The sequence below is a fragment of the Sparus aurata genome, unplaced genomic scaffold, assembly GCF_900880675.1.
Source record: "Sparus aurata unplaced genomic scaffold, fSpaAur1.1, whole genome shotgun sequence".
NCBI lineage: Eukaryota > Metazoa > Chordata > Actinopteri > Spariformes > Sparidae > Sparus > Sparus aurata.
The window spans coordinates 15,581-28,577 of NW_022045220.1; the positions used below are offsets into that span (position 1 = coordinate 15,581).

Here is a 12,997-nt window from a genome sequence, read left to right on the forward strand (position 1 = left end):
GCTGTCCTCCAGCTGAGAGATGAGACAGACGATGATGTTTGATATGTAAAATGTATTGAAATAATAGATGACGTAGTGAACAAACAGCATCTGACTCGTGTCGTTTCTGTCGTCACACTGGAGATGATCGACGTCATCATGACTCAGATCAGCTGTTCTCCCTCCGGTCCAGCAGGGTTCGCTGTTCGCCGCTTCGCTCCTCACAGCGAAGCGTCGTCGTCGCGGAACTCCGTGTGTGTGTTTACGTCCCCGCTGGTCTCTTTGTTCGGCCCAGAGGAGGACGATGTGCGGGGCCGTGCAGCTGCTGCGGGTGTCGGTCCATGAGCGGATGAGCGCCGCCGCTGAAGACTTTCTGCTGCAGGTGGAAAAAGGAGAAGAAGCGGCTGAAATCCCGGCGCTGAGAGCGAAGCTCACCGAGCGGCTGACGGCGGCTGCGGAGGAGATCGTCGCTCTGCTGGAGGAAACCGTGGCGGAGTACGAAGACAGAGTGGAGCGGTCAGAGCGGGAGATCTGCCGCCAGAGGAGGCTGCTCGATGCCGTGCTGAAGCCCCAAGTGAAGCTGCACAGAGCAGGTCAGTCCCGGAGAGGAGCCCGGAGCACCCGGAGCACAGCGCACATGCACCGACTCACACTTCCGCTCCACTTCAAAATAAAAGCCCTGTCAGCACAGGCACAGACGGACACTGACCGGATGGAAGTCAGATGACTCCCTGTTGTTACTGTAGCAAATAGAATAAGTTGATTAAATCACGTCCTGTGATAATAAATGCAGGTCCAGGTCCAAGGTTTGAATGAGGTGTGTGTGTGTTGATCTGGTGTGTGTGTTGATCAGGTGTGTGTGTTGATCAGGTGTGTGTGTGTTGATCAGGTGTGTGTGTTGATCAGGTGTGTGTGTTGATCTGGTGTGTGTGTTGATCTGGTGTGTGTGTTGATCAGGTGTGTGTGTGTTGATCAGGTGTGTGTGTTGATCAGGTGTGTGTGTTGATCTGGTGTGTGTGTTGATCTGGTGTGTGTGTTGATCAGGGGGCTATTCCAGAAAGGAGGTTCAACAAACTCTGAGCCTAACCCTGAACTCTGAGTTGACTTACCCTGTGAAGTGAAACTCTTGAGTTTTCAGTTCCAGAACAGCTGATCTGAGTTAGGTAAGTCGACTCTGAGTATGTTAACTCTGAGTTGACCTCGTGCCTGACGACTAGTAAAAAGCCATCATCATCAATGGAGCTCGGATACAGTGATTCACCATGGCAACAGGGGAGAAAACAGGAAGCAGACATTTTCTGGGGAAAAAAGTAACACGGCTGCGGCCGTAATAAAAATCACTGACAGAGTTTTAGATGTGGTCGTCTTTTCATTTTGGATTTAACATCAATTTCTTTTATATTAGCCTTTGAGGAAGTGGTTGAATGTTGTTCAATGTTTTATTTTAGGCCATTTTTTTTTTATTTAAATCGGCTGAAAATGAAATATACAAACAGTCTCACGATGGCTCCTCACTTTGGTTTTATTTCACATATCAAACAAAGTAAAAGTTTATTCAGTGGATATTTTAACTTTTAGTAGCTTCAACCACCAACAGATGCTGTTTAACACACATCAGTGTCCTGACATCCTGCTGAGTAGTTGAACATGAAGTGGTGCTCACCTCCACCTGCAGCACGTCCGACAGAGGCAGAGGAGCTGGTCCTGAGTCAGGTCACAGAGGAGCTGGTCCTGAGTCAGGTCACAGAGGAGCTGGTCCTGAGTCAGGTCGCTGGGTGAGCAGAGGAGCTGGTCCTGAGTCAGGTTGCTGGGTGAGCAGAGGAGCTGGTCCTGAGTCAGGTCACAGAGGAGCTGGTCCTGAGTCAGGTCACAGAGGAGCTGGTCCTGAGTCAGGTCACAGAGGAGCTGGTCCTGAGTCAGGTCGCTGGGTGAGCAGAGGAGCTGGTCCTGAGTCAGGTCACAGAGGAGCTGGTCCTGAGTCAGGTCGCTGGGTGAGCAGAGGAGCTGGTCCTGAGTCAGGTTGCTGGGTGACCAGAGGAGCTGGTCCTGAGTCAGGTCACAGAGGAGCTGGTCCTGAGTCAGGTCGCTGGGTGAGCAGAGGAGCTGGTCCTGAGTCAGGTCGCTGGGTGAGCAGAGGAGCTGGTCCTGAGTCAGGTCGCTGGGTGAGCAGAGGAGCTGGTCCTGAGTCAGGTCACAGAGGAGCTGGTCCTGAGTCAGGTCGCTGGGTGAGCAGAGGAGCTGGTCCTGAGTCAGGTCGCTGGGTGAGCAGAGGAGCTGGTCCTGAGTCAGGTCACAGAGGAGCTGGTCCTGAGTCAGGTCACAGAGGAGCTGGTCCTGAGTCAGGTCACAGAGGAGCTGGTCCTGAGTCAGGTCACAGAGGAGCTGGTCCTGAGTCAGGTCACAGAGGAGCTGGTCCTGAGTCAGGTCACAGAGGAGCTGGTCCTGAGTCAGGTCACAGAGGAGCTGGTCCTGAGTCAGGTCGCTGGGTGAGCAGAGGAGCTGGTCCTGAGTCAGGTCGCTGGGTGAGCAGAGGAGCTGGTCCTGAGTCAGGTCGCTGGGTGAACAGAGGCTGAGGGCGTCACTCACCCCCAGGACCAACATTAGAGGCAGACACACACTTACTGTCTACAGATTCAACTACAAGTCATTTCATCTTATACTCAATGCGGCAGCAAACTAGAAACACAGACTTTGAAATTACGTTGAAAAGCCAAATGAAATGTGAGTTATTTCTCTTTTTCTGGCTGCTGGAAGGTGATTGATTAACCTGCCAAGTGATTAAAAAATTAAATAACGAAGAGGATTGTTCAGATGTGAGAGCACGTCAGCGATGACGTGTAGCCTGATATTCGCTGTGCAGCCGAAGAATATAAATGAGGGACTGATGAGAAGCGTCTGCTGTTCGGTTCAGTCCTCGTCAGGGAGTGAGAGCTCATCTAAATGAAGCTAAATTCTCCTCCTGGTGTAAAACTATGTGAATTATTTCTGCTTCAACATGATGGGACTGAGAAGGGAAGGACAGCCGCTGTCAGACAGCTCCGTCACACTCAGGGTTTCTTCAGGTGAACCTGCAGTGAGCAGGTTCTGTTCACAGAGTCAGTTACCGCAGTAACAGACCCAGAGTTTAACTTACCTCTCTTTCTGGAACTGAAAACTCAGAGTTTCTCTCATCTCAGGGTTAACAAACTCAGAGTTTTCACTAAACCCGCTTTCTGGAATACCCCCCAGGTGTGTGTGTTGATCAGGGCCCGTATTCACAAATTCTTTTATCTTAACGTTAGGAGTACTCCTAAATCGGACTAAAGGTTTTTATGTAGGAGTCGTTTCTTAAAAGTAATTCGCAAAGCTGCTGAGCAGTGGTGTGCACAAGGGGGGGGCAGGAGGGGCGGTCACCCCCCCCGGGGCCCAATTGTTGAATAACGCACGCTTGGGGCGCGTTTAGCTCAGTTGGTAAAGCAGCGTCCCATGTGCCGAGGCTCTGCAGCGGACCTGGGTTCGACTCCCAGCCCGGGTCCCTTTGCTGCGTGTCACTCCCCCTCTCTCTCTCTCCCTGTTTCCTGTCATATTTTCAGCTGTACTTTCAATAAAGCCATAAAAAGGCCAAAAAAATACTTTAAAAAAAAAAAGAAAAACAACCCATGGCTGGTTAAAACATCATAAACTGCCCTCTTGGGATTCAAAACGCGCGCTAAAGTGCCCTTCTTTTCGCCCCTGCCCTTCAAAAAGTCTGTGCACGCCACTGCCGCTGAGACCTACTTTTAGTTATGAAAACAGTGAACTCCTAAACTAGAAGTAACTCTCTGTTGCTATGGATGATGTCATTTTATAAGGACGCACTTAGAAGCGGTGACAACGGTGATTGGCTGTTGAGTGACAGGGCAGCCCATTGAAAAGTCATTTAGGCTACGCAATGCATGAAGGGAAAATAAGGAAGTTGCCTACAAGCCCATGACAAAGCCTATGAAAAGATATTGGATAAAGAAATGTATTTATGAGGAGAATTAAGTGCCCCCCCCCCACAAACAAAAACACTTTGGCCAAATAAAAATGAGAAGATTGCGATGAAAAGTGTGAATTGTCAATAAAAGCGGCATTTGCTCTAAAAGCTGCGTCAAACCACTCTCCAGTAAAATTCAGGAATCGTGTGTTGATCCGGGCCATTTCACAACAATGTCCAGTATATTGTAACATGCGTCACAGACAATTTGTGTATTGATGGAATGCAACTTTTTCCGATTGACAAAGACGTCTTCATCCTGAGAAGGTGCAATTATTTTAATATGCGTCCGAACAATGGCACCGATCACACCGGGTACACCTGCAATTTCCATGAATTTGGCTTCGATTCTTTGTTGCTCCTAAATTCCCCTGTTAGGAGCTACTTTTAGCCTAAAGATTCTTTGTGAATACGGGCCCAGGCCCAGGTGTTTGTGTTGATCAGGTGTGTGTGTTGATCAGGTGTGTGTGTTGATGAGGTTTCTGACTCGTCACTCTTTGTTACGTTGCATAACATCCATTTATTTTGTAATGCACCATGTTCAGTCTTGCAAACTTTCTCTGTACAGAATAACAAAAGTTTGCCGGGTTGTGTGCGGTCAGAAGACAACACCGCTCTCCCCTCCTCAACTTGATTTCCACGTGTCTGCGACAACTCAAACATTTAGAGGACGTGGTCGCTCCCATCCTGCTACAACAGAAACAGTCATATTAAAGGACAGCAGGGAGACATTCAGCCATACACATCCATTAATAATATCAAAATGATCAGCTAAATACTCTTACAACTGTCAGTGTAATCAATCAAACAATAATATCATAATATTATAATGAAATTAATCAGAATAAAGTAAAATGTTTCTAACAGTGTTGATCAGGTGTGTATGTCTCTCTGACCCCCTCAGACCTCCGACCTCCTGCAGACTTGAACCAGACCGAGTCTAAACGAGTCCACAGCGATGCCTCCTCTCTGCCAGTTTCTCGCTCTCCGCTGACTCCTCGCTCTCCTTCAACCCCCTCCCACCCCCCCGTCTCTCCAAGCAGCTCAGCCGTCCCCAGCGATCCAGATCCAGACAGTGACTGGACAGAACGGATTCCAACTGCGAGACCTCCAAGGAAGAAGAAGAGAGGACGGCCACCACTTGCTGTCAGAAACAAGCGGAAGCGTTCGACTCCGGCCCAGAGTTTTGTCTGTCAGGTGTGTGGCCGCTCTCTGCAGGGGAAAGGCTTCCTGCTCAAACACGTCTTGCAGGTCTGCGGCAACAACCCAGACTGTCGCTGTGGCTTCTGTGGCGAGCATTTAGACTCTTCTGATGAACTAGCGGCTCACCTGAAAACGCACCAGGAGACGAGTAAAACCTGCTCGTTCTGCGGGAAAACCTTCCAGTCCATCCTGGCACAGGAGCTGCACGTGCGCCTGCACACAGGAGAGAAACCGTACAGCTGCGACATCTGTGGTAAGAAGTTCAGCCAGAGGGGGAACCTGAACTCCCACATTCGCGTCCACGCCCCTGAGAAGCCCTTTAAATGTAAAGAGTGCAGCCGCACCTTCTGTCACATGACGTCGTTAGAGCGACACATGCAGGAGCACTGTGGGGAGGAAGAGGTGCACACCTGCAGCACCTGCGGTCAGGAGTTCAGCAAACGCCGCAATCTGCAGCGACATATGGTGTCGCATCGGAGTGACGACACTGACAAGCCGAAGAGACGCCGCGGCTCAGCACCGCACCACCGCTGCAAAGTGTGCAGGAATGCCTTCGACAAGAGGAGCCTCCTGGTAAAACACGTGGAGACTCACCTGCAGGACCCAGACTGCTGCTGTGGACTCTGTGGACACCAGTACGAGTCCGCCGACAGCCTCTCTGCTCACCTGCGCTCCCACCGCGAGATCGGTAAACACCTGCGATGTGTGCGGAAAGAGTTTCCCGGCTCAGGCGGCACTGCAGATGCACCTGAGGATCCACACCGGAGAGAAACCTTACAGCTGCAGCTTCTGTGGGAAGGCCTTCAACCAGAGAGGCAATCTGAGGACGCACCTGAAGATTCACACAGGAGAGCGGGCATTCTCCTGCAGCCTCTGTGGAAAGGGTTTCACTCAGAAACAGACACTGGACACGCATGTCCGCTTCCATAACAAGGAGCGACGCTTCCTGTGTCAGTGCTGCGGGAAGGGCTTCATGCAGGACGTGGACCTGAAGAGACACATGCTGATCCACACCGGGGAGAAACCTTACAGCTGCAGGGTGTGCGGGAAGAGCTTCCAGGCCAAACGCTCACTCAACGGACACCTCAAAGGCCATGGCATGGGGGTGGTGGAGCTGGAGCCAGACCAGACCTCAGAACCACCGCCCGATGGTTTCTACTCGGGCTTCATCCAGTTGTAGAGGTTAGGCCGGGGACACATGTCAGAGACTCGTAAAGCCGGACTCAAACATTCAGCTGAAGGTTTTCAGTGTCAGTAACAGAACTGAGTCTGATGGCTGAGAGAGAAGAAAATCATCAGACATTATTCTGAGAACACAAACGAACATGATGAGGGTCTGTCTGTCTGTCTGTCTGTCTGTTGGATTGTTCTGCACTGCAGCTCAGAAATCGTCCCATCAGAATGTAAACTCCAGTAAATGTACTTCCATAAAGATAAAAGTAGTTTTCACCACTTTGAACTTTGTCTGTTCATCAGTCTGTGGATTTATTTTTGTCATAGCAGAAGAAGATGCAATCGTGAAACTTTACAGGTTTGTAGTTGGGATCAAAATGTAGGCAGAGTACAAAGTTGTCTGTGGTCGAGTACTGAGTACTCTCACCTGTTCACCTGTCTGATTCTCACCTGTTCTAATATATGAAATGTTGCTTCATCAGTATAAAAAACTAACAGGAACCAGATTGATTGTTTCACTGAACCACAGAAGAAGAAATGAGTCTGATGATCAGAGTCTCAGTGATGAAGATGATGTTGCTGCTACAGGAAATGAGAAGCCTCATCAAAATAAGATGCTCCTGACTTTATTTAGACTCAAATAGCTGTTACATCACTTCCTGTGATATGTATAGATACATATATATGTATATGTATTAGGGTCGGGACTTTAACGCGTTAATTACGATTAATTAATTACACAAAAATTAACGCGTTAAAAAAATTAACGCATATTAATCGCACTAATTTTTGCACCACGGAACGTTTCTCACTGGAAGAGTTTCAGTGGTACCGATTATACTGGAGCACCAACTAACGTTCATGACTTCAGACAACAACAATGAGCGAAGAAGCAGATGAGACTGCTTTGGTTGGCCCCGTGGATGGGAAATTTTGTTTTCAAAAGCGGACGGATGGCAGCGTAGATAAGAGCATGCTATTGCTGCACTTTATGGCAAAAATTGCACTGGTCGGGGCGTTTAGCTCCGTGGGTAGAGCAGCGTCACATGTGCCGAGGCTCTGCAGCAGACCCAGGTTCGACTCCCGGCCTGGGTCCGTTTGCTGCGTGTCACTCCCCCTCTCTCTCTCTCCCTGTTTCCTGTCATATCTTCAGCTGTTCTGTCAATAAAGCCATAAAAGGCCAAAAACATATTTTAAAAATTGCACTGGTCTGTTGGTCTTGAACAAACAAAAACAATGTTTTGTTGCTTAAGCTTCTGTATTCAGTCATTATTCAATGGTATACTAAAATCCATGTGAAAAAAATTGCTTCTCACCGTTCTCAGGTCAAATATTTATATGTGATTAAAATGCGATTAATTTCGATTAATTAATTACAAAGCCTCTGATTAATTCCCGGCCCTAATTTATATATATATATATACATATATATACATATATATATACATATATATACATATATATATATACACATATATATACATACATATATATACATACATATATATATATATATATATATATATATATATATATATATATATACATATATATACATATATATATATATATATATATACATATATATATATATATATATACATATATATATGTATATGCTATTATATATATGTATATATATATGTATGATAGATATAGATATATCTAACTATCGCACACATATCACTTTCACATTTCAGACGGATTAAAGCAACTGTTACATTCATATTCTCACTGAGAGAATAGAACGGGGCGTTGTGACGTTCTTCAGACTTGCAGTAATTCCTACATGGACACACTGATGGCGGCGGCTGTCATGCACAGTGCCGACCAGCACACCAGGAGCAGTTTGGGGTTCAATATCTTGCCAAAGGACACTTCATCATGAAGACCAGGGGAATCAAACCAGCGACGGTTTGATAACAAGACACTGGCCGTGCCCCTGTACCACAGCAGGCATCAGTACACCTGTCCTGGTACCGTTCTGTGGTATCAGTACCTCCTCCGGCCAGCAGGGGCAACTCTCTCTGTGTCTCCCCTCGGTGTGAACTCGTTGACCCGGAAGTGTTTCGTGTTGTTTTCCTTCCTGTAGCCGGGGCACGGAGCTCTGGCCCGGGATGTCTCTGGTAGAAGCCCCGCCGCGCTGCGGGCTCCGGGCCCTGACGGAGTCGGTGTCGGATCAGCTGGCCCGGGTGGCGGAGGAAGTCCTGGTGCTGCTGGAGAAGCGAAGCGGAGTCTCCCGGGGGTCCGGGAGCCGCCTGCTGCCCCTGGTGCGGCTGCTGCTCACGGAGCGGTTGGCGGCGGCAGCGGGGCGGATCGTCGGGCTGCTGGAGCGGGAGGTGGAGGAGTACCGGCGGCAGCTGGAGCGGCAGAGCCGGCTGCTGGAGGCTGTGCTGAGCCCGGTGGTCCGGCTGACCCGCACAGGTGAGGACCGACACAACACATCGCTCTGACTGTTGCTGGGCAACCACAGGTCAATCACAGGGCAGAGATCAGACTGCTAAAGTTCAAAAGGGAAACGTTGCCTGCGTGTCAGCCAATCACAGCTGTTAACTGTCACAGCTGTGGTGTGATGTCACAGCTGAGGTGTGATGTCACAGCTGAGGTGTGATGTCACAGCTGAGGTCGTGATGTCACAGCGTTAACTGTCACAGCTGTGGTGTGATGTCACAGCTGAGGTGTGATGTCACAGCAGAGGTATGATGTCACAGCTATTAGTTGTCACAGCTGAGGTCGTGATGTCACAGTTGAGGTGTGATGTCACAGCTGTGGTGTGATGTCACAGCTGAGGTCGTGATGTCACAGCAGAGGTGTGATGTCACAGCTGTGGTGTGATGTCACAGCTGAGGTGTGATGTCACAGCTGAGGTCGTGATGTCACAGCTGTGGTGTGATGTCACAGCTGTGGTGTGATGTCACAGCTCAGGTCGTTATGTCACAGCAGAGGTGTGATGTCACAGCTGTGGTGTGATGTCACAGCTGAGGTCGTGATGTCACAGCAGAGGTGTGATGTCACAGCTGTGGTGTGATGTCACAGCTGAGGTGTGATGTCACAGTTGAGGTGTGATGTCACAGCTGAGGTGTGATGTCACAGCTGAGGTGTGATGTCACAGCTGTTAACTGTCACAGCTGAGGTGTGATGTCACAGCTGAGGTCGTGATGTCACAGCTGTGGTGTGATGTCACAGCTGAGGTCGTGATGTCACAGCTGAGGTGTGATGTCACAGCTGTTAACTGTCACAGCTGAGGTGTGATGTCACAGCTGAGGTGTGATGTCACAGCTGTTAGCTGTCACAGCTGAGGTTGTGATGTCACAGCTGAGGTGTGATGTCACAGCTGAGGTGTGATGTCACAGCTGTTAGCTGTCACAGCTGAGGTCGTGATGTCACAGCTGAGGTCGTGATGTCACAGCATGAGTGTGATGAGTAATTTGTAGTAACTAATTACTCTATTTAATTACAAATTAGAGTTACTTTACTCAAGTATTTTAATCTAATGTGTTCTTGTACTCCATTACTTTAAGCTAACAGCTTTTGTTAGTGTTTACAAAATTAGTTTGTCCAGTAAACATGAAATAAACAGCAGATCAATCGGTTAAAGATCAACTATACAGATGAATATTTTTCCAACCAGTACTTTTATTGTAAATACTTAAAGTACTTTAAGTTTCCTGATACTTTAATGCAGGATGTTTACTGTGTATTTGTAGAGTAGTCGAGTACTTCTCCTGCAGTAACAGGAGCTGTGAGGTGGTTCAGTGGATCAGCTGATGACCGTTTTGAATATTTATTCCAGACTCTAACAGGGCGACCTTCGCTGACACAGATGACCCCCAGCCATCTGAGGCTGACCCCGCCCACTTCCCCTCAGCCCCGCCCAGTGGCGCCTCCTCAGATGCCTCATCAGCTGGGAGCGACGATGAGTGGCAGGGCAGCGACAGCTCCTCCTGTCACAAAGAAGCGGATAGGATGGAAGGAGGACGGGGTGGTGGTCGCAGACAGCAGGCAGCTCACCGCTGCATCAGCTGTGGGAGGAGTTTTCGTCAAAGTGGAAACCTGCTGAAACACGTGGAGACGCACTCCGACGAGCCACAGCGTCTCTGTGGAGTCTGTGGGGAACGTTGTGAGTCTGCAGATGGTTTCTTCAAACATCTCAGAGCTCACAGAGAAACAGATGCCGGTGGCGGCGGCAGCGGCAGGACGTGTGACATCTGCGGGAAGACGTTTCAGAACATGGAGACGCACATGAGGAGTCACACCGGAGTCAAACCCTTCAGCTGTGACGTCTGCAGCAAGAGCTTCCCCCGACCAGGATCACTGAGGAGACACAAGAAGATCCACAGCCGGAGGACCCCGGACGTGTGTCCGGTCTGTGGACTCACCTTCACCTGCAACCAGCTGCTGCAGGATCACCTGAAAGTGCACGACAAGGACGACAGAGACCAGAGCAAGGACGAGGAGGAGGGGCAGTCAGAGAGACCTCAGAGAGTACAGAGACAGAGCTCGTCCTCCCTCTGCTGCAGAGTCTGCGGTGACGCCTTCCACAGCCGAGGCTTCCTGAGGAAACACGCTGAGACACACTGCAGGGACACTCGGAGTGTCTGCGGCGTCTGTGGACAGACGCTGGACTCACCTGACGTCCTGCTGACTCACCTGAGGACTCACAGAGAGACCAGCGGCACCTGCAGCATCTGTGGGAAGAGCTTCCAGAACATGGAGACACACATGAGGAGCCACACAGGGATCAAACCGTACCGCTGCAGCGTCTGCAACAAACGCTTCCCCCGACCTGGAGCACTGCGGCGCCACAGGAAGCTGCACGGTGGCGAGCGGCTTCACGTCTGTCAGCTCTGCGGGAAGAAGTTCATCGAGAGCAGCGCCTTAAAGACTCACAGCAGGAGTCACTCATCAGGCGTCCATGAGGACGAGGACTCCAAGCGTCTGCCAACTGAGACAGAGAAGATTCAAACTGTCACCAAGGTGACGACACCGATGTGTCACAGCTGTAAAGTTTGTGGTGAGTCCTTTCAGAGTAAAGGTCGTCTGAGGAAACATGCCAAGACACATTCAGCAGAGTCTTCCTGCGGTGTCTGTGGGGAAAGCTTACTGCCGTCAGAGACGCTGATGGACCACCTGCAGGTCCACAGAGATGCTGGAAAGATCTGTCACATCTGTGGTAAAACCTACCAGAACATCGAGACGCACATGAGGAGTCACACCGGCGTCAAACCGTACCGCTGTGGCATCTGCGGGAAGTCCTTCCCTCGACCCGGTGCCCTGAGGCGCCACAAGAGGATACACAGCGGCGAGCGACCGTACATCTGCGAGTTCTGTGGGAAGACGTTCATCGATAACTGCGCTCTTACCACGCACATTAGAAACCACACCGGAGACAAACCGGCCCAGCGCGTCCCCTGTGAGACCTGCGGGAAGAGCCTGGCATCGGTCCACGTCCTCGAGGTCCACAAGAGGATCCACACTGGAGAGAAGCCGTTCCAGTGCCGCATCTGCGGGAAAGCCTTCAGGCAGGTGGGAGGGCTGAACGCCCACATGCTGACCCACACCGGGGAGAAGCCATTCACCTGCAACCTGTGCAACAAGAGCTTCAGCACCAAAGGTTACCTGGAGACGCACATCCGCTTCCACAAGAAGGAGCGAGCGTTCAGCTGTCACCTGTGCTGGAAGGCGTTCGTCACCAAGAACGACCTGAAGAAACACCTGCTGACGCACAGCGGAGAGAAACCCTACAGCTGCCGGCTCTGTGGCAAAAGCTACCAGGAGAAACGCTCCCGAGACGTCCACATGAAGGTCCACATGGACACCTGCGCCGCCAAGGAACCAATCAGGAGTCAGGACTCCCTGCGGCAGGACTTCATACAGCTGTAGATGCACACACCAGTTCACACACACACACACACACACACACAGAGGTTTACAGACGAACATCGAGACTTTCATCAAAACAAGCTTAATAAATTAATCTTAAACTTTTCAACAGCTTCACAGAAATAAAGTTGTTTTTATTTTTCAGTGTCGTCTATCTTCGTGATTGATAATCTGATGTCATTGTTTCAGTTTGATTGATTTGTGTATGAAATGTCACACCGCGTGACGTCTTTAATGTTTTCTTCACTTTGCATCAAGTATGAAGGATCAAATCTTCTTGGAATGAAAATGAGTGAAGCGATCATCAGCTGGTGCGACTTGGTCACTAGAACTTTCTGTTGGGCTGACTGTTTACTTTTCTTTTTCTTATTGAGGTTTTGTGGACGGATGAATAAATCAGCTGGGTGACGTTAAAATCATCGTATCTACAGATGTTTTAATTTGTTACAACAAGGCCAAAATAATCAGAAAAGGTCGTTTATTGATATATTATCCAGTGTTCACCTTCTTCTTCATGGATAAGCTGAGCTCTGCAGCACCTCCTGCTGGAGGGACTCCAGGGAGTCCTTGAAAGTCATTGAATAGGTTCCAGAGGTCCTTTAAGGCCGTTAAAGATTCAGGACCTTTAATTACTTTAATTACTTTCTATGTTCCTTGAAATGTCCTCAGGACCACAGAGTGTCATGCACACACACACACACACACACAGACACACACACACACACACACACACGCACACACACAGACACACACACACACACA

General features: G+C 49.5%; 1 protein-coding gene and 1 pseudogene across 1 annotated transcript; both read left to right on the plus strand.

Annotated features, from left to right (window-relative positions):
* LOC115578210 (gastrula zinc finger protein XlCGF57.1-like) lies at positions 1-6,856 on the plus strand (annotated as a pseudogene).
* A 1,536-nt stretch (positions 6,857-8,392) lies between these two features.
* Positions 8,393-12,654, plus strand: LOC115578209 (zinc finger protein 431-like). The gene is made up of 2 exons (XM_030411077.1): positions 8,393-8,776; positions 10,146-12,654. Exons 1-2 carry the CDS (start codon positions 8,470-8,472, stop codon positions 12,233-12,235), a joined length of 2,397 nt encoding a protein of 798 aa, XP_030266937.1. The 5' UTR covers positions 8,393-8,469; the 3' UTR covers positions 12,236-12,654.
* The last annotated feature ends 343 nt before the right edge of the window (positions 12,655-12,997 follow it).

What these genes read in the sequence shown, in the direction of transcription:
- LOC115578209 (XM_030411077.1), top strand. Translation starts at nt 8,470, where the DNA reads ATGTCTCTGGTAGAAGCCCCGCCGCGCTGCGGGCTCCGGGCCCTGACG. An exon ending in GGTCCGGCTGACCCGCACAG is followed by an intron (nt 8,777 to 10,145) that starts GTGAGGACCGAC and finishes TATTTATTCCAG; the next exon opens with ACTCTAACAGGGCGACCTTC.